Below are 23,587 nucleotides of genomic sequence, written 5' to 3'. Positions count from 1 at the left end.
TGTTCTACACTTCATATGCTAAACTTCTATGTAAGGCTTTTTATTCTTATCCATTCCAAGTATGACTGTAGTAGCAGAAATGATTGGAGGAAACAGCCTTTGTAAGTCAGGCTTCTTGTTGGGATTCAAGTTAGTATTTTCATTTCCTGAAATCCGTATCCTTTGAGTGTTGCACTGTTCAGCATCACTGGAATAAGTGATGCAGAATTAATAAAAGGCCTTATTTGTGCAGTATTGGTAAATCCCAAGCTCTGCGAGCTACCTTGTTCTGTCAGTTTTCTGCTGAACTTTCACATCATGCAAGGCCTGATGTGGTGTTTTGGTGTTATGTTTGTTTGGTTGTTTTGACTAGCATCATATTTCCAATGTGTTATTCCATGCTGGCTGGTCCTCAAGCTTTCCGTTTTCCCCTTCACTTAGAGTGCTGGTGTACTGATGTTGTTAATGTTGGTGTCAATGTCAAGGCACTGAATCTTTTCTTTCTTGGTTTCTGATTTCTCAGACTGTTTCAAAAGCTTTCTGATGAGCAAGGGTAAGTTTTATAAAAGCTTGAAAGATCATAACGCTCTCTTATCCTCTTTCATTTAAATTTGCATGCATGCACAGTAGCTAGAAACTCATGCTGAAAGCAACTTGTGCATGCTGCTTTTGTTGTTCTGCGCTTGGGCAGTTTGTAATGAATGTAAGACTAAAACCTGTGCACTTCAAAGAAGTTTGGCTGGCGTCTATGGTATCCGAGTTGTGGTTATCAGGCATTTTGAAAATCAGCTCTGATATATTCCTGCTGAAGTGAAGTACTTGGTGTTCTGTATTTAAATTAGGCTTGAAAACAATTGAAAATATAAAGGAAAGTTAGTAGATACTTTATTTCAAAGGCTGTATAGATATAATCTGTAAGTAATTAATGGCATGTTTATCACGGGAGTGATGAATGTTCTGTGGTTGTTTTATACACTCTATGTTACTGAATCCTCAGTGGTAAATTTATTGGCTACTGCCATATTACCTTAGGCCTTGATTATGATGTAATGTAATGAAATTATTTTTTCCCCACGTAGTGTGATGGCTTGGTAAGTATTTAGTTTATGCATGATGTTCTAAATGTTTTTTAATCTACCTTTATTTGTTTATTTTATTCACATTTCACCCTGAACCAAAATCTGGTAAATGCTTGGTAAACACTTACAGAAGGAACAAAAAATGTTTCAGAAGTTAGATGTTATGAGAGGGAGACTCAGAAGGATAAAATCACTACTTAGATTTTGAAGTGGAGACTGGAACTGAAACTAATAGTGTTTTTCCTTAGTATGAATATACCCTTACTTAGGGTGTGTTGTATTTAGGTCTAGATTTTCCTATTTTTTTTGCAGGAAGATATGGCAGTCCTAGCCATAAAAGATTTCATGATACATCTGAAATTATTTTATATATTTATGTACAGTTTGATTACCCCAAACTATTTCTATCTGTAATATAGCTTAGTCATGGGGGGGGGGTGGGTGGGGTGGGGGCGAAATAAAGGAAAGGAGAGAACTGTACAGGAAAAGAGCTTCTGCAGTTGAGACCAGGAGATTTTTTTAAAATAAAATTTGTCATACTTCCCATTCAGACAATAAGCAAACAGGTATAATGAGTTAATGCTCTAGCATTTATTTTTAGAGGCCAAAGTTCAAAGTCTTATGCTACCAACAAAAGTTGAGTTGGGCCTCTTGAGAGGAAATGAGATCATCTAGTTTGTTAGTTCAGAGCTCTCTTGGTATGTGATTGATAAGAGCAAGGTCCTGTGCTGAGTAAGTTTTGGGTTGAACCTGGTTTTCTGTTGTATCAGTGAAGTGCCGCATTTTAAAGTACAGTTAGAACTTGGTTATAGCCCTACATAAGTCAGGTTTTGTTTGAATAAATGGGGACAAAAGTCATTTTTTAAAAGTAAAACTACTACACAAATCCCAACAACAAGAAAACCAAACCAAAATTAACAGCAGAAGTCGAGCTTTCCTTTTTGTACTACAGTGTTGAACCCAAAATGAAACACACATTTTGCTTGATGTCTTAGAGCCTTGTGGTTGGCACTAAGCAGTTTTCCTCTTCTATATATAAAGTCCCTTTATGTTTTGTCACTGCAGTGTGAAAAAATAAAGGAGAAAATAACATTGGATAGAGGTGAAAAAAAAAAAAGAAAAGTTAGCTTTGTGTTATTTAGTAAAAGGAAAATAATAAGTAGGAGTTCATGGGTGGAACTTGAGGCTGTGTTGAAGAAATTAGTGAGAAGATGGCTGTCTTAGCCATCCCAGCTTGGATGGCAAGCATCAAGGAGGCTGGAGGAGGAGTCAGAATAGTGGGGCTCATGACATGCATAAACTGACCATTATGAAGTAAATAACCTTTTAAAAGGATATATCAATAACTGGCTTGATTTTGTAATTATCCTGAGAAAAGACAGAACAAGATTGGGGCTGTTGCTGGAAAGAAGTGAAAGATGAAAATTCAGACTATTGGAGGGGGACACATAACTTTTGGGTCAGAGAATGTCAGTAAAAGAGATTAACAAGTTACAAACGGAAGTTGGGTACCAGAAGCTCCATGTGAGTGATCAACACAGAGTTGCTTATTCCCTTAACCTGATTGTACTTGCTTAAATATCCATTTACTGACTTGGAGTGTTGTCACTAGAGCTTGCCCTCAGCCTTGCTCGTTCAGCTACCTGTGTGTTTCTGCTCTGTTTGAAGTAACACTGGAGAGCACTCAGCTGTACTAATATAAATCTCTCTTTCTCTCAGAGGCTTCACTTGTGTAAATGGTGGTTAAGATGTGATAAAGCCAAGTATTCTTTTTCTTCCTAGGAGTAAATCATTGAATGATGTCAGCGCAGATGAGCTGCAGTCACTACGCAAAATCCGTTATGAAGAGCTACAAAAGATAAAAGAACAATTACAAGAACAAGATCTAAAATGGCAAGAAGTAAATACTCCATTTCTTTTTACATGCCCTGCTGAAAGGCTAGGTGCTGCCTACATTCAGTGTGCCTAGAAAACAGGTTTTGGCATGTGCATAGCAATCTGTGGGGTCATGTTCTAAGCAACCAATCCAGCTTGTACAGTTAACAGTGATTTTGGCTATGTCCGTTTAATGCAAAACTGAGATGATTTTAAAAATCATGACTATCTGATTAATACTTCAGCATAAGACTTGAATCCTTTAGGCTTTGTTTCTGTGGACATAAAGAAAAGTCAAGGCACCTTTTGGGCAAGGAGCTTCTGGAAGAATTAAAGATAAGGAAGAGTGTGTTTCACCTTAGGAAAAAAGGAGAGGTATCCTAGGAAGAGTTCAAGGATGTTGCTAGGTCTTGTAGGAAAGAAAATGAGAGAGGTAAAGGCCCATTTTGAACTTAGGCTGCCACTGCTGGTAAGGAGAATAAAAAATGTTTCTGTAAGCATATTAATGGCAAAAGAAGGGACAAGGACAACCTCCAGCCCTTATTAGATGTAGAGGGGAATACAGAAGGAAAGGATGAGGAAAAGGCAGAGGTGCTTAACCTCTTCTTTGCCTCAATCTTCTATAGTGGGACAGGTTGTCTCCAGGACAACTGGACTCCTGGGCTGGCAGATGGAGTCAGAGACCAGTATAGTCCCTCTGTAATCCAGGAGGAAGAAATAAGGGATCTGCTGCGCCACTTGGATCCTCACAAGTCCATGGGACCTGATGGAATCCATCCTAGGGTGCTGAGAGAGCTGGGAGAGGAGCTGGCCAAGCCACTCTCCATAATTTATAAACAGTCTTGGCTTACTGGAGTCACCAAAGCCTGAAAGTTTTCATGTTTTACCTGAAATTTATGAATACCTTTTGGTGAAACAATTAGAACATCTGAATATTTGAACCTTTGGGGGATGGGGGCGGGGAAATATTATTTCCTTGTGCCTATTCTTTAGGCACCCATCCCTCAGTAATTCTGTTTTAAAGTCCAACTTGTAAAGTGATGTGGTAGCTTTGCACAGCATTGTGAGGCTATCTAAAGGCTTTTTTTTATTAAAACTTGTGTTTGCAATGATTACCAACCAGAAGATGAAATGAAGAACAGGACAGCACACAAGTTAACCATGATTGTTTGCTTAATGCATCCCCATCCACAAGAAAGGTCAGATGTAGGAACCTGGGAACTACAGACCTGTCAGCCTGACCTCAGTGCCAGGGAAACTGACGGAGCAGGTTCTCTTGGGGGCAATAACTGCGCACCTGAGGGATGGCAAAGGGCTCAGGTCCAGCCAACATGGTTTTTTTAGGAAGGGCAGATCCTGCCTCTCCAACCTGATCTCCTTCTATGATCAGGTGACCCGCTTGGTGGATGTGGGGAGGCCTGTGGATGTGGTCTATCTGGACTTCAGCAAGGTCTTTGACACTGTCCCCCACAGCAAACTGCTGGCTAAGCTGTCAGCCCATGGCTTGGATGGCAACACTCTGTGCTGGGTTAGGAACTGGCTGGAGGGCCGGACCCAGAGAGTGGTGGTGAGTGGTACCACATCCAGCTGGCGGCCAGTCACTAGTGGTGTCCCCCAGGGATCAGTGCTGGGCTCCACCCTCTTTAACATCTTCATAGATGATCTGGATGAGGGCATGGAGTCAGTCATCAGCAAGTTTGCCGATGACACTAAGCTGGGGGCAGATGTGGCTGGGTTGGAGGGCAGAAGGGCTCTGCAGCGGGACCTTGACCGCCTGGACAGATGGGCAGAGTCCAATGGGATGGGGTTCAATAGCTCCAAATACAGGGTGCTGCACTTTGGCCACAACAACCCCATGGAGAGATACAGGCTGGGGTCGGAATGGCTGGAGAGCAGCCAGACAGAGAGGGATCTGGGGGTGCTGATTGATACCCGCCTGAACATGAGCCAGCAGTGTGCCCAGGTGGCCAAGAGAGCCAGTGGCATCCTGGCCTGCATCAGGAATGGTGTGGTCAGCAGGAGCAGGGTGGTCATTCTGCCCCTGTACTCTGCACTGGTTAGACCACACCTTGAGTACTGTGTTCAGTTCTGGTCCCCCAGTTTCGGAAGGACATTGAGATGCTTGAGCGTGTCCAGAGAAGGGCGACAAGGCTGGTGAGAGGCCTTGAGCACAAGCCCTATGAGGAGAGGCTGAGGGAGCTGGGATTGTTTAGCCTGGAGAAGAGGAGGCTCAGGGGTGACCTTATTGTTGTCTACAACTACCTGAGGGATGGTTGTGGCCAGGGGGAGGTTGCTCTCTTCTCTCAGGTGGCCAGCACCAGAACGAGAGGACACAGCCTCAAGCTACATCAGGGGAAATTTAGGCTGGAGGTGAGGAGAAAGTTCTTCACTGAGAGAGTCATTGGACACTGGAATGGGCTGCCCGGGGAGGTGGTGGAGTCGCCGTCCCTGGGGCTGTTCAAGGCAAGATTGGACGTGGCACTTGGTGCCATGATCTAGCCTTGAGAATTGTGGTAAAGGGTTGGACTTGAGGATCTGTGAGGTCTTTTCCAACCTTGTTGATACTGTGATACAGTTTAAATATTCAGTACATCTCTTCACCCAGCTCTGTATTTCATGAGGGATATTGCCAGTTCTCATTGTGGTTCTACAGAAGTGTATGTTTTCAGTTTGAAATTTACAGTGTGTTTATTCTCAAACTAATGTATCAGTCTAATGTACTAGTGATTTGGAAAAAAGTAATGTCCTGACCTCTGAAGCAAAGAAATAGAGATGGCCTTTGCATTAGTTTTTAACTGTGTTGTGACACTGGGTAAAGTACTCTAGCATGAAACTGATAATAACACGTGGAAAAGACGGTACAACGTATTTTTTCCACTTGTAGTGAGCCTGTAACCCTTACTGAAGTATGAGAACCCCTTTATCATTTTGGGGACAGTGTATGAGAATGTTGCCTTGCTGCAGAAGTGCAAGCAGAATCTGTCCTGTAGGTAGCATGTGATGAGATGCCTCTGTAGATGTACAAGGTCTTGAGAAAATCTGATTGTGTACATTCATGTAATTCTTACAGGATCTAGCAAAATGGAAGAATCGTAGGAAGACCTTCACTTCTGAATTGCAGAAGAAGAAGGAAGAGCGAGAAGAAATAGAAAGGAGAGCCTCTGAAGTGTCTGAAAAGAGTACCAAGTCACTGAAAGAAATGCAGCAGGAGAGGTAATAATTCTAGCAGAAGTGTTATGTTTAAGAACTTTAAGCATGTTGATTTCTTCAAATTCTTGAGTGGCTTTTATTGGCAAGTTGCAGTTGCTTCTGCAGAGATTTCAACATTTTTTTTGTCGCAAATTATAGTGTATCAATCTAGACAACTGCAGGACAGAATATGGCCTGCTGACAATTTTCACAGAATGTTGAATACTTCTGCTCTATAAATGGTTTTATTCTGCTTTAAAAATGTTGAAATGGCAGCATTAAACTAGAGAACTGCCTTTTTTATTCTTGGATCAGTTTGTTTATTTTTCCACTATACAAAGAGAAAAAAGTTTGAGTAGCACAGTACTGTTCTCACTGGTGACAGTCTCCTTTTTTGTTGTGTTGTTTTGTTTCTGTTGGTTTAGTTGGATTTGTTTTCAGATATGTGTATGAAGAGAATATGCACATTTCATGTATGCATAAAAGGAAATTGAACAAGTCCTAAAATGTTTTCAGTTTCTGGGTTGTTTATTTGTGAGGTAAATTAGTCTCTTGAATAAAAGTATGCATGCTAACTGTATTACACAGAATCACAGAACCTTAGAGATTGGAAGAGACCTCCAGAGAGTCCAACTTCACTGCCAAGCAGTTCTCACAGGAACACATCCAGGCAGGTTTTGAAAGTCTCCAGAGAAGGAGACTCCACAACCTCTCTGGGCAATCTGCTCCAGTGCTCTGTCACCGTCACTGTAAAGAAATTTCTCCTCATGTTGAGGTGAAACCTTCTATGCTCCAGTTTGTAGCCATTGCTCCTTGTCTTATTGCTGCTGAGCACTGGAGAGACTGGCCCCATCCACTTGACACCCACCCCTCAGATATTTGTACACATGGATAAGATCTTCTCTCAGTCTTCTCCAGGCTAAACAGCCTGAGGATTCTTAGTCTCTCTTCATAAGGGTGATGCTCAAGTCCCCCAGTCATCCTCCTGGCTCTCTGCTGGACTCTTTTCAGCAGATCCCCATCTCTCTTGAATTGGAGAGGAGCCCAAAAAGTTTCCAGTTGTAGACACACCATAGACCTGCTGGACATGCTTTTCCCGATGCACCTCAGGATGCCATTGGCTTTCTTGGCCACAGGAGCACATTGCTGTCCCATGCAGAACTTTCTGTCCAACAGCACTCCAAGGTCTTTCTCCACAGAGCTGCTTTTCAGCAGGCCAGTCCCCATCCTGTACTGGTGCCTGTTGTTATTCCTCCCTAGGTGGAGGACCCTGCACTTGTCCTTACTGAACTTCATGTGGTTAGCCTTTGTCTAGCACTCCAGCCTGTCCAGATCACATTGGATAGCTGCCTGGCCTGATGGGCTGTTGGCCATCTTCCCCACCCCCCCAGCATTGAATGTGCAGAATCTTTAAAATAATGTGGTAAAAATTATCTCTGTGGTGGCTGCTCCAGCAGAGGAATGAATAGCACAAAAAATAATCTGAATTTCATTACACTCATCTTATTTTGTTATCCAATGTTTGGTGTAGCAGTTTCAGAGAGCAGAGATGTCATCAGCGCTATACAGTTCATACAGAGTTATGGGGCTCCCTTCTACCCATTCTTTTTCAGGTCCATGTTCTTCCTATATTGAGAGCTCCTCACCTGGAGTACTGCAAGTATTGTGTCCAGGTCTGGAGCTCTCAGACTAGAAAGGACATGGACCTCACGGAACAGGTCCGGTGGATTGCTACAAAAATGATTGGAGGGTTGGAGCACCTCTGCTACAAAGACAGGCTGAGAGAGCTTGAGTTTGGAGAAGAGGAAGCTCTGGGGAGACCTGAAGAGGGCCTATAAGAAGGATGGAGAGAGACTGTTTACGAAGGACTGTAGCAATGGGATGTGGAGCAATGGCTTAAAACTACAGAAGAGCAGATTTAGATTGAATATTAGGACCGGGCTCTTTACTATGAGAGTGGTGAAACACTGGAACAGGTTGCCCAGGGAGGTGGTCGGGGCCCCATCCCTGGTGATGCTCAAAGTAAGGCTCAACAAGGCCTTCAGAGGTCCCTTCCAACCTGGAGCATTCTATGAAAATCTGAATTTCTGAGTGTATAACCTGCGAATCTGTATAATTTCCTTGATAAAAAGATTTCTGTCATGGTGGCAACCTAATAATGTGACAGTAGCATGCCTCAAAAATATAGGGGTATTGAAATTAGAAGGTGGTAGATTATAAAATATATATTTTTTTAATGTTACACTTTGTTTTCTCCCAGTTTATGCTCTGCTTTGAACATTCAGTATTTGAAAGGCTTGGGTCCTGCCTTTTTGTCAGATGACTTTGGTATTTTAACATGCTCTGTGCCCATAGGGAAGACAAGGATCAAGACTCCTACGAGCAGAGAAAACATGACCGCAGGTGGACATACTCACTGAATGATGATGTGTTTAGTGAAGAAAAAACACCTTCCACACAGTCAGCAGCAAAAGATTACCTTTTGGAAGACGATGCCTTCTCTAACACTAAGGACAACAAAAACGCATATGCTGCACAACCACACACAGACCACCTGTCGGAGAGCTCGGCTGCTCGTGAAGCTCCTGCTCCATCAAAGAGCCTTGCAGATGAGCAGAGCTCGGCTCTTTTGTCTAGTCGCTTCTCAGTGAATGCTCAAACTGGGTCAGCTCAGGTTTCAGCTTCTCTCCCCAGAAGCTACCAGAGAACTGATACCTCTAGGTTAACATCTGTGGTTACACCAAGACCTTTTGGTGTCCACTCAAGAGGAATCTCATCACTTCCACGGTCATTCACGGTAAAATTCCACTTAGTTCTTATACTTTGTAAATACTGGGGGATAGCTTAGGGAACAGCAGAGTTCTAACATTTGTGGGGTTTTTAAAAATGGTATGCTGTTAGAAGGCTGTGTTAATAGAGCATGTATTTCTGTCATGGCTTCAGATGTTTATTCAGCTTTCTGTACTTAAAGGAAGTTCTAGAAATAAGACTGATAAATCTGTTTGGTAGAGTAATCTTTTTATTACCTGCAGTAAGTCTCTTCAGTGTTCTCTATCAGCAAACTTGCCTTTGTCAGATAATTGTCTGAAGCTAAGTTAACATAATTAAGTGTTAAAGGCAAAATTTTCAGGTGATATGTTTCCTTTGCTGACTTGAAATTGAAGTTTTATGCTAATGTAAAGTTTTCTCGCTCAGTAAAGCATTGAAATGTGGTGCTTTTTAGAAACAAATGGCAAGAATGCAAATTATTATAAGATGTTAATTTTAGCAAGTTGATCCTTAAAAGTCTAGAATATTTGCATGAAAGGGAGAGGGTTTTTTGTTAAATATTTAGATTGCTAAAAGATTAGGCATATTTTTTTGTTAAAGCACATATTTACCAAACTATGTTTTTTTTGTCCTAGATGGATGATGCCCAGAAGTACAATGGAGAAGTAGAAAAAGCTAGAAGAACTCAAACTTTGTTCACCAGCAATTCATTTTCACAACCAGACTCTTCACACTCTCTGTCCGCTGGTGCATTCAGAAACAGAGGTGAGGAGGAGGAAAGTGTTCAGTCAACACCTCCTCCTAGTTTGGCATTACCAGTAAAATCCCAAGACCAAGATGCTAGAAACAGTATTGTCAAACCAGATCATTGTTCTTCTCCTGATTCTCTTTCACTTGCACCCTCTGCAGAAAATGTGCATCTGCCAGAGCCTGAGGATTCAAAATCCCTGGTAAGTGTGGAAAGAATAGGAGTATTTAATGTAACTGAATGCTACAGCAGAATAGAAGAAAAGCGAAAAAAAAGTCTCATGCAAGTGTTTTTTTGGTAGTAATAGAATAGCTTAGAGATCTATTTGGAAAGAAAATAATTGGTTCTTTTGCTGCATTTTCCTCCTTATCCTTTGTGTCCTGTTTGGAGCTTGCAAAGTTTTTGTTACTCTGCAAATTAGCACATTGTGTGCATAATCAAGTATGTCAGTTCGATGAATGATCTCAGCTGCCGTAGCATTCATTTGCACTTCTTAACTGGTGGTGGAAAATAGAGATCAGCTTTTCAAAGGCCAACCTTAAACATTAGTATCATGCTATTCTTTTTTCCATCTGTGTGGCTTGAGCCCTTCCTTTCTTTTAAAATGGTTACTTACTCAAAATTAATCTAAGTTAATGAATTTTAAAGCAAATCGCCATCTGTTTGTGCTTATCCAAGAACTAAGTCTTGAAATTTTACTGATTTTGGAATATGTATCTTCAAGAGCTGTTTCCTGCAATTGTTCATGTTTCATGTGAAAAGTAACCAGCAATAACTTTTGTTGTTGATACCTTTCTGTAATAGCTAATGATGTGGTTTGTACCCCATGACAGATGAGAGATTAATTCTCTGCATTCCTCTTGGGCCGTAGAAGTTACTTGTGCTAGTTTTTTTGGGGAGTGAGGGCTGTAAGACCTTTTATGCTGATTAATAAAATCACTTCCCACACCAGATTTCTATAAATTCAGTCACCTTGAACAATCCTGCTTCATAATCACTTGTGGAAAATGAACAAATTTCAGTTTAATACTCCTGGCCATTGCAGAGAAATTATCACATTTTTTGAAACTGACTGTTGGGTAAAGACAGAGATCATGCTCCTTTTTTTCCTTTTCCTGTATTGCAGCAAAAAGAGGCAGAGGAATTGCTGTTCTAATCAGTGAAAATACAGAACTGAGTTCTTTCTATCACTTTAAGGAAGCCAAATAAAACCAAAATGTACTAGGTCCTTTTTATGTTTTTATCCTTTGTCCTGCCCTGACTTTAGTCACAAGATGAAAAACTGTCCTTCTCACAAATGGGTAGTGTGTTTTGATTTAAAATTAAGATTAAAAATAAAAAAAAGAAGCTTGTATTGTGCCTCAAGCCAAGCTGTAGCTTAAGGAATGCAAGTTCCTTTTGGCATGTTTGTAAATCATTGCCAGAGTTGAGAGATTGAAATAGTACATTAGTCATTAGGGCAGTAACACCAGGTCTGTGGGCTACTAAGTACTTTGTAGACAACCTGTCCAAATGATGAAGTTCAGTGTCTGAAGTTGAATTGCTCAGAGATAGATGCGAAGAAGAACTGGAGTGGGGTGGAAGAAATAAAAATAATAACAGTAATTTTCAGGAAGACACTCACAAAGTTTTGTGTGTACTCCAGCCCAGCTTGCTAACCTGCCTATTAACAGATTCATTTTTCATGTGCTGTTACTCACCTGATTGCTTGCTTTGTATTGGGAGCATTGGCAAGCTAGTAGCTGTGTTTAGAAGAAAGAGTTTATTTTCTACCCTGGGCTGTTACTGGGAGTGTTTTAATAGGAATATTCCTGCAACACAGAGTGAAATCTCAGGATGTTGCCTTGCAGTGTTGCTGTCTTCTGCACTTAGCACTTGGGTACTACCGAAGCCTTCCCAGGCTGCATCCCACCAGGAGATTTTAACCAACCAACATAGGAGCATTGGTAAATTGACTTAGATACCTAGATTTAAATATTTTAAGTTAGGGAAAATTAATCCTATCCTTTCGGAAGGCCAGTTCACTAGGCAGGTAAAATGTAGGTGTACCTTTAGTGCATGTATATAAGCCTGTGGGGTCTCCTCCATGCATGCTTGGCTGGAATATATCTAACAGCATTTGAAGTAAAAAAGTTTAAAACTCTCTTTTTTTTTTTTTTTTCCTTTTAAAATTCCTTTATACAATGCCAGTTCCATTATAATTAAGTAGCATGCATTTGGGCATTTGACTTTCTTAATGCATGTGACACATGTTCATAATATACTGTGGTACTGGAAACACCTGTTCCTAATTATTTTCCCTATCAAGTATTTCTCTAGTTTAAAATGGTAATGTTGAGCTTGCATTGAGTTTAAAAGAATCTTGAAATCGTCTGCAAGAATGGAAGATCTGGATTCTAGCTGATTCTGAGGTTCATGTTATTGTCTAAGATCTCCACGTCAAAGTCCATGACAAGCCAGTAGCACTTAAGACAAAATTTAAAATATGGTTGTTCACCCAAGTGAATACAGTTACAGCACTGACCTTAGAGGAAACTGATGATGCCTGCTGAAAGATGTGTGAGGAAAAAAATATGATTAATTGCTGTTGTGTAGCTTTTTTGATGTGTCACTTTTTTCACATCTCTGAGTGACGTTCTCTCAGGAGGCAATGCATTCCACAGATTCACAAGACTGTGACCACCCATTTAGGGTTTTAGTTTACTCAAATTTCTTACATTTTGTAGCATTATGTTAGAAAACATTACAATAAATATACAGCTAATCATATGTATACAGAAAATACAAGTGTCAGCTGAAAACACGCCTATTTGAAAAAAAAAAACACAACAAATTAGGTACTTAACTGCCTTCAGTGCTCTTTCCTTTGTCTGTGATGCTAATAATAGATGATTAAAGTGCACAGTATGAGCAGCCTTTCTTATTTGGAGGATAAACTTTCCCTCATTTGGATTCCTGTGATATCAGATACCATAGTGTCATGTTTTGTTTTTCAGGAACAGTTCAGTGAAATGAGAATCAGTATAAACCAGAGACCAGGCCACAGTCACAACTTTGGGTTTACAACAAATTGGAGTTCTTCAGGGGCCTTTGTGCAGACAGTTGAAGAAGGTAAATGTGTATTAACTGCACAAGTTTTTTTGTCATTGTGTTTAATTTACAGAGACTTCTAAATTTGCTGTTATGAATGCAGCTGGGTTGGTGGTCTGGTTTGTTTGTTTGTTTTCCTGAATCAACTGGAGAATTGAAACATCAGTGTTTGGTTTGCTAATGTATTTCTCTGGAACAAGTTGAATTCAGAAATACCAACCCCCCCTTTCCTAATCAAGGACACTAACTGCTGAAAAAGCATAAATATGATCAGTTAAGCATTCACCAAGTCCATCACAGAATAGCAATAAGGGGCACATACAGACTCCCAATACCCAGACTTCTCAGCAAAGTTTACAAGATTTCACTTCATATGGTTTGTAAATACTTGCAGAGAAAGCTTAGTTAGTATTTCCATCTAATTTTTCCCTTACTTATTCATGTTAAATGCTGGAGGGAGTTAATACTTTGGAGCTTCTGAATTGTTTTCCAGTGCAGTTTGTTGGTGTTAATACTGAGAAACAGCAAATATTTTTTTGTTCTGAAACAAAGCACACAAATGTTCTTGCTGAACTTTAGTAGCCTTCTGCAGAAAACAAGCTCAATTTCTTTAATTAAAAAATGCAATGAAACACAAACAACCCAAGCAAATCATCTAATTATTTTTTTTATTCTGAACAGTGGTCTTTCCAATTGACATAATACTTGAGAAATATTGAATTGTGCCCTTTCATATAACTAACATGAAATCATCTTGAGAGTGGGGAAATAATTGGAAACTTCTCTTTTAGTTAGCCCTTCGGGATGCATTCCAGAAAGGGGAGAGAGGTACTGTTTAACAGCACTTACTGAGAGCCTTGATTTTTACAGTTTTTTTTCTTGTTGTTTGTTAGAGCTCTCTTCACGATAGCTGGGCACTTTGCATAATTAGATTGTAAATGTTAATATTCACTTGACGTGAGGAATAGCTTTCCATTTGTTTTCTCTGCTGCTGGACTTCTGGTTTAATTTTGTTACTTGAGGTAGAGAACTGTCTCAGTGCTGCCAGCTATCGATGAAAGGCACAAGGGTAGCAAATGTTCCATCTGGTCATTCAAAAAGTCCATGTGGACTGTATTCAAAGCTTTGTAGGCAAGGAGAAGGTGAAGGCCTTCTTTCTCTTACCTTGGTTATGCTTTATTAGCGTTCTCGCAGAGAAGGGTGCAGAGTATAAAGATTGAACAGATCACAGACTCTGCATCTTGGTGTTCTTATTTATAGCTTGTTTAACTCTGCCTTTCCCTCCCCACCCCAACAACTGGCTCATGCTGTGTCCTTACTCAATAGTTACAACTTGCTTTAGAGGAATGAAGGATGGAAGAAGTGAACAGCACATTGAAAAACCAAGATGTGATTTCATCTAGGCACTTCTGAATGCTGGATTTCCTACTTTGAAAGTCATAGGATAATTCAGCTTGGAAAGGACAGCATAGAAAAGATATGGACCTGTTGAATCCAGGCCAGAGGAGGAGGACACAAAACTGATCAGAGGGCTGTAACATCTCTGCTGTGAGGACAGTCTTGAGGGAGTTGGGGGTGTTCAGCCTGGAGAAGAGAAAGGCTTTAGTGAGACCTTGTTGTGATCTTTCAGCATAGGGGCCAGTCAGAAAGATGGGGACAGACTTTTTATCATGGTCTATTACAACAGGGCAGGGGTGATTTTAAACTAAAAGAGGCAACTGAAGACTAGATAAAAGACTTTTTTTTTTTCCAGTGGTGATAGCAAGACACTGGTGCAGGTTACCCAAAGGCAATAGAAGCTCCATCCCTCTAAGCAGTCCATGTCTGGAGTTCTGGGCTCGGAGCAACCTGTTCTAGTTGAAGATGGCCTGCACTGCAGAGGGGTTGGACTAGGTGGCCTTTAAAGATCCTTTCCAACCCAAAGCATTCTATGGTTCTACTCTATGATTTGTAACATGATCTAAAGCAAACATCTGTTAAAAATGATGTCAAGACTGAATTCAGACCAGATTGCCTAGGGCTTTACTCAGGTGGGTTTGAAAAATTTCTGTAGATACTCAGTCTGCACAACCTTTGCCTCAGTTTTATAACCATTGTGCAGTGTTCTCCTGGCATTAAGTGTCAGTAAAGAGCAGATTCTCTTCTCAGTGACCTTCTGGTATGTATTGGGAAGACTACTTTTACATCTTCTTGCAGCTTCTTTACTCCAATCTGAACAAGCCTGCCTCGCAGCCTCTTCTCAGGGCAAGAGTGACCATTCCAATAACCTCCTGTGAACTTACCTCCATTTATTGATGTTGTGTTGAGTTGATATGGCACAACAAGTGACAAGTGAAGGGGATAGTCACTTCTCTTGATCTTCTGGTCATATACCTCCACAACTGCCAGTGTTGTTTCTTCTGGTTATTGGTGCACATGTTGGAGAGGACAGGTCATATGTCATACAAATATGTCATATGTTCATAAGGAGGTCCACTAGTAACCCCCTCCAGGTTGAGTATGAACCATTAGATGCTACCTATAGAGCCTACACCCATCTTGTCTTTCTGTCCCAACTTTGATGCCAGAATACTGAGAAATGCCAGAAATCTTATAGGTAAATGGTTAATAGTATCCACCACTCTCCCTTCATAGATCTATTCATTTAATCACTGAAGACAGCCATGTTGATTAAACATAATTGAGGCTGGAGAAGTCCATACCAATTGTTTGCAGTCGTCTGTTTTTCTTTTGTGAGCTCAGAAATAGTGTCTTGAAAGACGTTCAGATTGTCTTGATATATTCACCGTCCTAACTAGCTATATGATTTTTTTTTTTCAGGTGATAACTTGATTTTATATTTTCATTACTTCTAAATAACTTGGTATTCCACATATATTTTCCCTTTAAAAAAATTAAGACAACTCCTTGGCCAGCAAAATTAAGTTAATTTCTTGTAAGTGTTTTCGATGATAAGAGTTAAGCTTCTAACGTGTTTGCACGAGGCCGCTACATAAAATGAAGACAATGCTCAGTTTTTAGTAGAATTTTCAATCTTTATGCTAAAAGTCAGGTAAACAGGAATCCTTGGAGTCATTAATCTAGGCACTGTTCTGCCAGCTTCTCCTCTGTCATGTAATCTTTATTATTTCAGTACTTGCTCTTTCATCACCCTATTCATAATCATGTGTTTTGAGATGGTGTTGGTGTAGGAGTGCGTGTCTGTGATCAAATGTTTGCAGGCATGTAGGCTAAAGTAGATTTGCCCACTTTCCTCCAAATTTTAATGTTTTTGTGTGACTGACCTACTATTTATTTGTTGTAATAACAACAGATGGCGATAGGTCAGAGATAACTAAATACATATGGGTAATCGAGTGAACATTTTGTTGGCTTTGTTTTCATTGGAGAAGGTAAAAAAAATTCTTGTAGCCTCAGGGAAAATTGAGGATCAGAAATCCATGTTTTATGTAATATACACTAAATCCTTTATCATGGTATAAAGAAGTTATCCATAAACCTTATAGTCTTGGATGAGCTGGACAAAGACAACTGGTACTGGATGACTTTTAACACCTTAATTGCCAGATAATGCCTTTAGGCTTCTCTGGAGATGAATTGAAGCAGAAACCAAATATAGGAGCTCTGCTTTGTACTCTTCAGAAGTCTGGATGTGTTTTTATGGTGATGTTGCAGGAGGATCCATGCAATCTTCAATTTTCTTCTTTTCCTGAAACAGTAACCCCCTTCTCATGTTTACAATAACTGAGCTGAGGTATATACTCTTCTCACCTCTGAGCTGTGTCTCATACCAGTCAACTTATCTATCTGAAATTAGAACTTTTTTCTTTCATCACATCACAAAATGGCAAAATTGCCAGTTCTGATGACTCTCCTTGTGCATAAAGCATTTCCTATGCCATGAGCATATATATGGTCAAACTGTATGGTGCTAAAGATCTTAAATTTTGATATCAGACACTGTTCCAAGTGTTACATGATGTTGCTGAAAATAGTACCTTCAGTGGTACTATCTTCAATAATATTCTGAATAATAAATGCGTGTTCTGTAACATTTTATTGGCTCTAGGGAAATGAATCTTTTTCTATTAAATTGTCACCTGTGCTGTTTTCCTCCAGATGAAAATCGTATTTATTGTTTATTTTACAATATTGTTAAAAAGTAAAAGATGTGTTTTAAGCAGCTACCAATAATGTTTTTGAAGGAGATTTTAGTCCATATTTTAAGTAGAATGCAGAAAAGCAGAAACTGGAGCTGTGCTCTTCTAATATAGTAGTTAGCATTGTGGGTGGGGTTCTTTTTTGTGAACTGTGATGGATGACAGGTTGGTATAGAATCAGGAAGCACAGCATTTCTAAATTTCTTAACTTCCCTGAGTGCAAGGAATGTTGAAAAAACAATCTAAATCCTTAGTGGGTGTGGTGATTTGGGTGTTACCTGCCTCCCACACACTTTGTAAATCACCCAGACTAGACTCAGCTGGCTCTGGAAATTGAATGAAGCTTATGTTTACAGCTTAGCACAACATACAATCAGATATTTACAATATATATACAGTTATATACAGAAATATAGAAGGTAAAAGGTAATACAGAAACACAACAGCCCTCCCAGAAACCTGAGTCCCCAGGAGGGGCTCCCAACTGCCCTTCCCCCTTCTCTCACCCCTCTACCTTACGCCAGATATTGCCTTGTACCCAAGGAAGAATGGAGGGTTGGCCAGGGAGGGTTAGGAAGCAGGTGGATTAATCAGGTTATGTTAGAGAGAGAAAACTGCAGCCCACAGCCTGGACTGAGAGCAACTGCCGACTACTTTATGTTTGGATTCTTGCTCTTATACATCTCAGCAAACCTATGAGTGAAGTAGGCATCATCATTGTTTCCCTTTCGTGGCCTGAAATCTAATTCTTTTCACCAAAACATTCTAGCTAGCTTCAAACTAGCACAATGGGTGATCCAGACTTTGAGCAGCATTATACTGGTGAGTTAGGAGAAGGTAAGCATGAAACGTAGAGTTGTCTAAATTCTTCTGTCATGGTTTTATATATAGCAATTTTTTTGGTTATGTTTTAAACAAGATGTGTGAATTTCATTACTTTGGAAGATGCCCCGATTGTGTAATTCAAGTTTGTTTAATGTGAGGATTTGTTGCACAGTCTTTGTGTGTTCACTTAGCTTTTCCACTTTCTATTCTGCTAAGGGAATAATTGTTCATGCAAGAGCATTCAGATACAATTCATAAAATCTTACTTAGTCTGAGTGATCCTCTCATCCATGTGATATCACCTGTCAGTATGTAGTAGTACATGAAAGTATAAAGTGCAGCCTGTCTTGCAGAGTGTCAGTAGAATTCAAAGTCCAAGCTGTAATGAAATTTATGCTTAATTGACAAAATAAATAGTTCTCAGAGAAATCTAACAGGACGGCACCCAGCAGTATCTTGATTCCAATTGCCATTCAATTCAGAGCTAGCAAACCCTCTTAACAATGCAGTAAAGCAGCATGTTGTTGTCAGAAGAGCCCAAGAATAGTAAACAAGTCTATGAGGAAGCTAGCTTCTGCTGGAAAGAATTAAGTGCATTTTTTTAAGCAAATAAGAGGATTACCCAAACAGTGTCCAAATGTCAGCAAATTGTTGGCTACAGCCAGTGGTGTTGCCTCTCTCACTGTTCCAGGGGAGAAAAGTGAGTTAGTGAAGGCAGGAATGCCCCCAGAGATAGTTTGTTTAAATGGGCTAGCCAGTGTGAGTATTTGTAGGTTGAAAAAACTGATATCCTTTGTTGTTTTCATAAGTTTCAAACTGAAACACTACATTGATATTAAGTTTACTCAGTTTATAGTCACAGTGCAGTAGATACTTTTTCAAAGACTTTCTAAACATCCGCCAATAAGCATTTGTTTGGGAGGAAAAAATTAAATTCTTCAATCATAACTGCACTAAAAAATAATTATGAATGGAGACATCATTTTATTTTTCTTCTCTTCTTTGCAGGTAGTGCTGCAGAACTTTGTCAGCTGCGTGTAAATGATGAGATCATTGCTATCAATGGCACAAAGGTTTCGTGTATGGACTCTAGTCAGTGGGAGGAAGCCATTAGCAGAGCACTAGAAACTGGAAACCTGGTCCTGGATGTCAGACGATATGGAAAGAATGGTAAGTTGTTTCATCGAGCTGACGAAGAATGCTCTGTAAGGCAAATGAGCTTTGCCTCTGCTGTACCTGACAGCAGAGAGTCCTTATTACCCTTAAAGTAGTAATATGTACATAAGCTAAAGTAGTAATATGTACATAAGCTAAAGTAGTGTGCTAGCGTGTTTGTTGCATTTTAACACAACTTCGCTTTTTTCAGCTGCTCTTGCATTAGAACTGTATTGAAAAGCAAGTCTGCAAAGCATTGAACTACTGACCTCTCATGTACTCTGACCTGTTTCTGAGGCGATGTACAGGTGAAAAAGTATGCAACCACCACACAACGGAATACAGCATTTTCTTTTCTGCTGTACCACAAAACCAGAGGGACTGGTCTCTAGGCGACTGTTTTTTTTTCAGGGAATGCTTTAGGTGACATATGCACTTGTGGGTTTTATAACACCTCTGTGCTGCAATTTTTGATGTTGACTCAAATATTGTGTCAGATATGCTGAGATTATCCCAAAATGGTACTACCTGTTCTTGCCAGTAAGGATTTCCATCCTGGAAAGTTTCTGGACTTGCCATGGGTTTGTTCAGAATACCCTTTGAAGTCCTGAAAGAGTTTTTCAGGGTTGAAAGTGTTACCAATAACTTCTTTTGCATTTTAAAGACAAAATGTTTTTTTAGTGGGAAGCTAGTTTGAATAAGTTGCTAGGAAGTAGGGGGAAGATGTAGTGGAATTGGGAAGGGGCAGGAAACAATCAGAACTTACACAGGGCCTAGCACAAATGAAGAGTGGTATTAGTGGAGAAGAGGTTATTTAATAAATTGTAGAGAGCTGATGAGAAAAATTATGGAGTCCAAGTGAAGATTATGATTTGTCTTCACCTCATCAATTTTGCTAGTTTAGTTTAGACTGCCTTCTTTTTGTCCTCCGTGTGTTTCCTGAGGAGCATAGAGGTGAAAAATAACAGTGTGTCAGTAAAACTGCACTTTATGTGAGTAAAGCTGGAAGAATTTTCTCAGTTCTTACTAACGACAATGAAATAGTTTCTAATTTATACTAATTATTCTGTAATGTTGAGCTGCTATAGTCCATGTTAGGAAAACATCTGTTAAATTGTACCTGGCTTATCACTAACACATTTTTGGGGAAGGCGGTCTGCTCATAAAAGCTCTTTCTTCTGTCTTCACAAATTCCACGTGATTTGGCTCTTCCTCTTCTGTCATGTGTTTTTGGTGTTATTTTAATGTGTTTTCACTGATTCTTGTTCTGTTCTTTGACATTACTGTCTACGTAATTTCTTGATCATCCACATACCATAAAGACTGGGGCAAAGACCAGCCTTCCCTGCCACATGTAAGGCATAAAATCCTCAATCTCACCAGTATGGCTACCAACATTATAGGTACCTCTGAAAATAAATGGATTGATGCAACTTCTGGAGAACGTGTTTCAAATGTTTCCACCATATCAACAAAAAGAGATTTCTCCATCAGCCTTCAAAGCTCTGTGAGTATGTTTTTGAGGGATCATGAAATTTGGAGGGAGAAAGAAAGTAAAAAATGAAGTGCATTTATAGGAGGGAGGATGGAGGACAGGCCCTTGAAATCTGATTTTTACTTGCACTGCTTAAGGAACGTATAGGATTCTCCAAATAGAGAGTTGTAGCTATGTACTTATTAAGGGAAATAAGATGGTGTAAAGGTTTGGTACTTTAATCCAGTCATATTAAGTGATATGTATTAAAATATTTGTAGACTATATTGTAGGTAAACATCTGTAGGATGTTTATTCAAAGACATTGACCTCCATTATTAATGAGACTTTCATTCCCAAAGAGCAAGAGTGTAAGTGCTGTCAAATTACTTGCAAATAATACCTTGCCTGCCAAGGACCTGAAACAAAGATCTTTGCTTTTGGCATTTTGTTGCGAACGAATAGCTTTTACTTCAGCCATCATTTCACAGCTTGTTATTGATCCCCTCAAATGCCTGCAGTCATTTTATTGTATAATACACTCAAGAAGTTTTTTATAGTTTTGTACCTTTCTGTGAATAGTTTTCTGAATTGTTTAGTGCTAGACAGTTACTGTCAGGGGAGATATGCAATTGTATAAACTTCTACAAATCTAATGAACCTAAGCCCTATTTTTTTATCTACTCATTTATTTAGGATACAGAAACAAAATTGATAAATGGAATGCAAGGAGATCTTGGTTCTAATGAACAAAGAGGTAAACCATTGTTGCTTTTCATCTGGTAATTGTGTGGGAATAAGCACAGTCACTTAACTTGTAATCATCAAGCTTTATACAGTGGGCAAAGTGAGACCTTAATGAGTTGAAAGCAAGATCACAGAGATCTAGTTGCATCCAAACTGTGTAGTTTGCTTCCATGAAGTGCTAGGCAGTTGGAGAAATGAAAACAAAGCAGTGACAAACTTGTCTCTGAATTAGTGGCTGTAAATTTAGAGTGGTAGGGGACAAAGGAAAAGAAGACACACAGTGCATTGTAACTGGTACTGCATTGTGTGGAGATAGAGACACTATCAGCAGTGATTAATTTAACTGGCCAGGAGAATATATAGATTATTCACTTTTTTGTTGTTGTTCTTCCTATTTCAGTTGTGAGATCTGGGGGGGGGGAGTAGTTGTTTTATTATTTTATTTTTATTCCTGGAGCATGATATTGATGGTTCCAGTGTGAATAATAATTACTTATGATACTGTGAACAGTTATAGCCTTACTTGATGACAGTGGGAGAAATCAGGTACGTAAACTTCCTAATGGAGCAATAATCCTTAAATAGGAACTTCGTATTTCATTTTATCTTGAATGCATGTGTTGATTTATAAAAGAATTCACTCAAGAGATCAAGTTGCCCTCTGGAAGTACCTTTCTGGTGACCTTAAATGGCTCATTGGGCTCTGTAGTCCAATTTGGCATCTCAGTTGGAGAGGCTTAAATTAGACAGTGAGAATCTGAGTCCAAATTTGACACTTGTACTGTTGTTAGGGTTGGACATTCTTAGTGATAAAATGAAATACTAATCATTATATGACATAACCAACTAAAACCTGTATTTGTTATTGCAGCGGATTAGATATCCTCTGTGTTTCAAGGGCTTTTAATTCTTCTGATGTGACATTGCGGTAAACTGGGGATCTAACAAAAGCTTATTCAGTGGTGGCAGTCATGTAGAGGAGGAAAAACCCAAAAGGCAGCACCTTGTTGATTTGTTTGTATTCTTTGTATTTTTCAAATAGCATCTGAACCTATTTCTTTGAAAAACTTAAAAAGACGGTCTCAGTTTTTTGAACAAGGTAAACCAAAGTGCTAACATTTCATGAACTTCCATGAAATTGTTCCTGCTGCACATTCTTCCTAACAAGTCTGGTGCTGGGTACTATACCTCTTCATCGTTATCTGTTGCAGTTACAACGAAGCAACATAATTAATTTCCCTTCTTTTCCCAGGGTCATCAGGTTATTCTTACAATTCATGGGTCTACCTTTGTGGTAATGGGTCTTTGTGTGTTCTTTTATATCTCTAGCTGTTTAAATATCTTCTATGTTTTTCATACTTGTGTTCTGTTTTTTTTTTCCTTTCACTGGGTAGGAGTAAGAAGGATAGCACACTCTGTTCAGGTTTGCTACCACCTACAAAACAAGAACAATGTTGAATATTCCAGCAGAGGCTTAGTGCAGATCTCAAGGAGCTGTCAATAAAATGCTTGACTCTGAATTTAAGTTTATCTGGAATTGCAGCTCTGTGGTTTCATTTGAATTGGTGGGAAAAGGCAACTGAGCTGTTGTTTTTCCACTCTGTGCTGATGTCGCAAGGTCCCAAGGCGGCCAATATAAATTTTGAATTGAACATGCTAGCTAAAACTAAGGAACTTGATTTTGGTTTTGTAGGTTGCTTTTTGGCATTTTGCATGTCACAACTCACATACTTCCACTAACGTTGTGTGTCTTATGCTGTCTTCAGACTGTGTATGCCTTGCTATTTTGCTGTACCCTGAAAGAGTAAAATTCTGGCCCAGTGAAAGCTCAGTGTGGATTTTGCCTTTGATTTTAGTGGGCCAGGACTTTGCCTTCAGTTATGAGGCTTTTTTTTTTTCTGGAAAGTGATATGTGGAGTGCCACAGCATAAATCTGTGTTTGTGGTTCTATTTGCTTTTATGTATTTCTGATGCATTGTATCTGCAATATGGTATTATTTTGTTGTTGGTTGCTTTGAAGGATTCTGGTTTGGGGAAATTTTTTTACTGTTGTTTTGGTTTTGCTTTTTTAAAGGCTGGCTATGAAGTTTGATTTTTGTTTTACTAAATTTTACAGCAATATTTCAAGTATTTAATTTGTGCTTGAGAGGGAGGAGAAGGATGTATTTTTAGGATGCATGCTCAGTACAGTTATGTTCATTTTGAGCTTTTGAGACTTTAGCATTACAATGACTCGAGAGATTGATCTTCCTAAATTTGTACAGGCCAGCATAAGCTTCAAAAGCTGAAAGAAAAGAGAAGCAAAAAAAGATGCTGCCTGTGCATCCCTTTAGCATCTCCTGGTGCAGCTGCAGAAGAGAAAGTCTGTTTATTTTACTGTCACTGTGGCTGTTGTGATCTGATAATGAAGACAAAATTGTGCATATATTGATTGGATGTTAGTCTGTGGCTCATTTAGATATCTTTTGTATCCTAAGTTTGACCTTTTCTCCTCTTC

General features: G+C 39.5%; 1 protein-coding gene across 16 annotated transcripts in view; it reads left to right on the top strand.

Moving 5' to 3' along the window:
* LMO7 (LIM domain 7) overlaps positions 1 to 23,587 on the top strand; it is a 144,569-nt gene that overhangs the window by 102,019 nt on the left and 18,963 nt on the right. For 11 of the 16 annotated variants that reach the window (XM_064173903.1, XM_064173861.1, XM_064173975.1 and 8 more), the window contains 11 exons: positions 503 to 532; positions 2,841 to 2,958; positions 6,004 to 6,146; positions 8,478 to 8,919; positions 9,527 to 9,841; positions 12,636 to 12,750; positions 18,723 to 18,884; positions 20,273 to 20,376; positions 21,040 to 21,100; positions 22,133 to 22,189; positions 22,343 to 22,384. In XM_064173903.1, coding sequence (XP_064029973.1) covers positions 503 to 532; positions 2,841 to 2,958; positions 6,004 to 6,146; positions 8,478 to 8,919; positions 9,527 to 9,841; positions 12,636 to 12,750; positions 18,723 to 18,884; positions 20,273 to 20,376; positions 21,040 to 21,100; positions 22,133 to 22,189; positions 22,343 to 22,384 — 1,589 coding nt within the window. The remainder of the gene's footprint in view (positions 1 to 502; positions 533 to 2,840; positions 2,959 to 6,003; positions 6,147 to 8,477; positions 8,920 to 9,526; positions 9,842 to 12,635; positions 12,751 to 18,722; positions 18,885 to 20,272; positions 20,377 to 21,039; positions 21,101 to 22,132; positions 22,190 to 22,342; positions 22,385 to 23,587) is intronic. The other 5 variants (XM_064173895.1, XM_064173878.1, XM_064173870.1 and 2 more) reach the window with 5 other exon arrangements.

The sequence above is a fragment of the Pogoniulus pusillus genome, chromosome 3, assembly GCF_015220805.1.
Source record: "Pogoniulus pusillus isolate bPogPus1 chromosome 3, bPogPus1.pri, whole genome shotgun sequence".
NCBI classification, from domain to species: Eukaryota; Metazoa; Chordata; class Aves; order Piciformes; family Lybiidae; genus Pogoniulus; species Pogoniulus pusillus.
The sequence above is the reverse complement of the archived record's forward strand: the minus strand, read 5'-3'. Positions and strand labels throughout refer to the sequence as shown.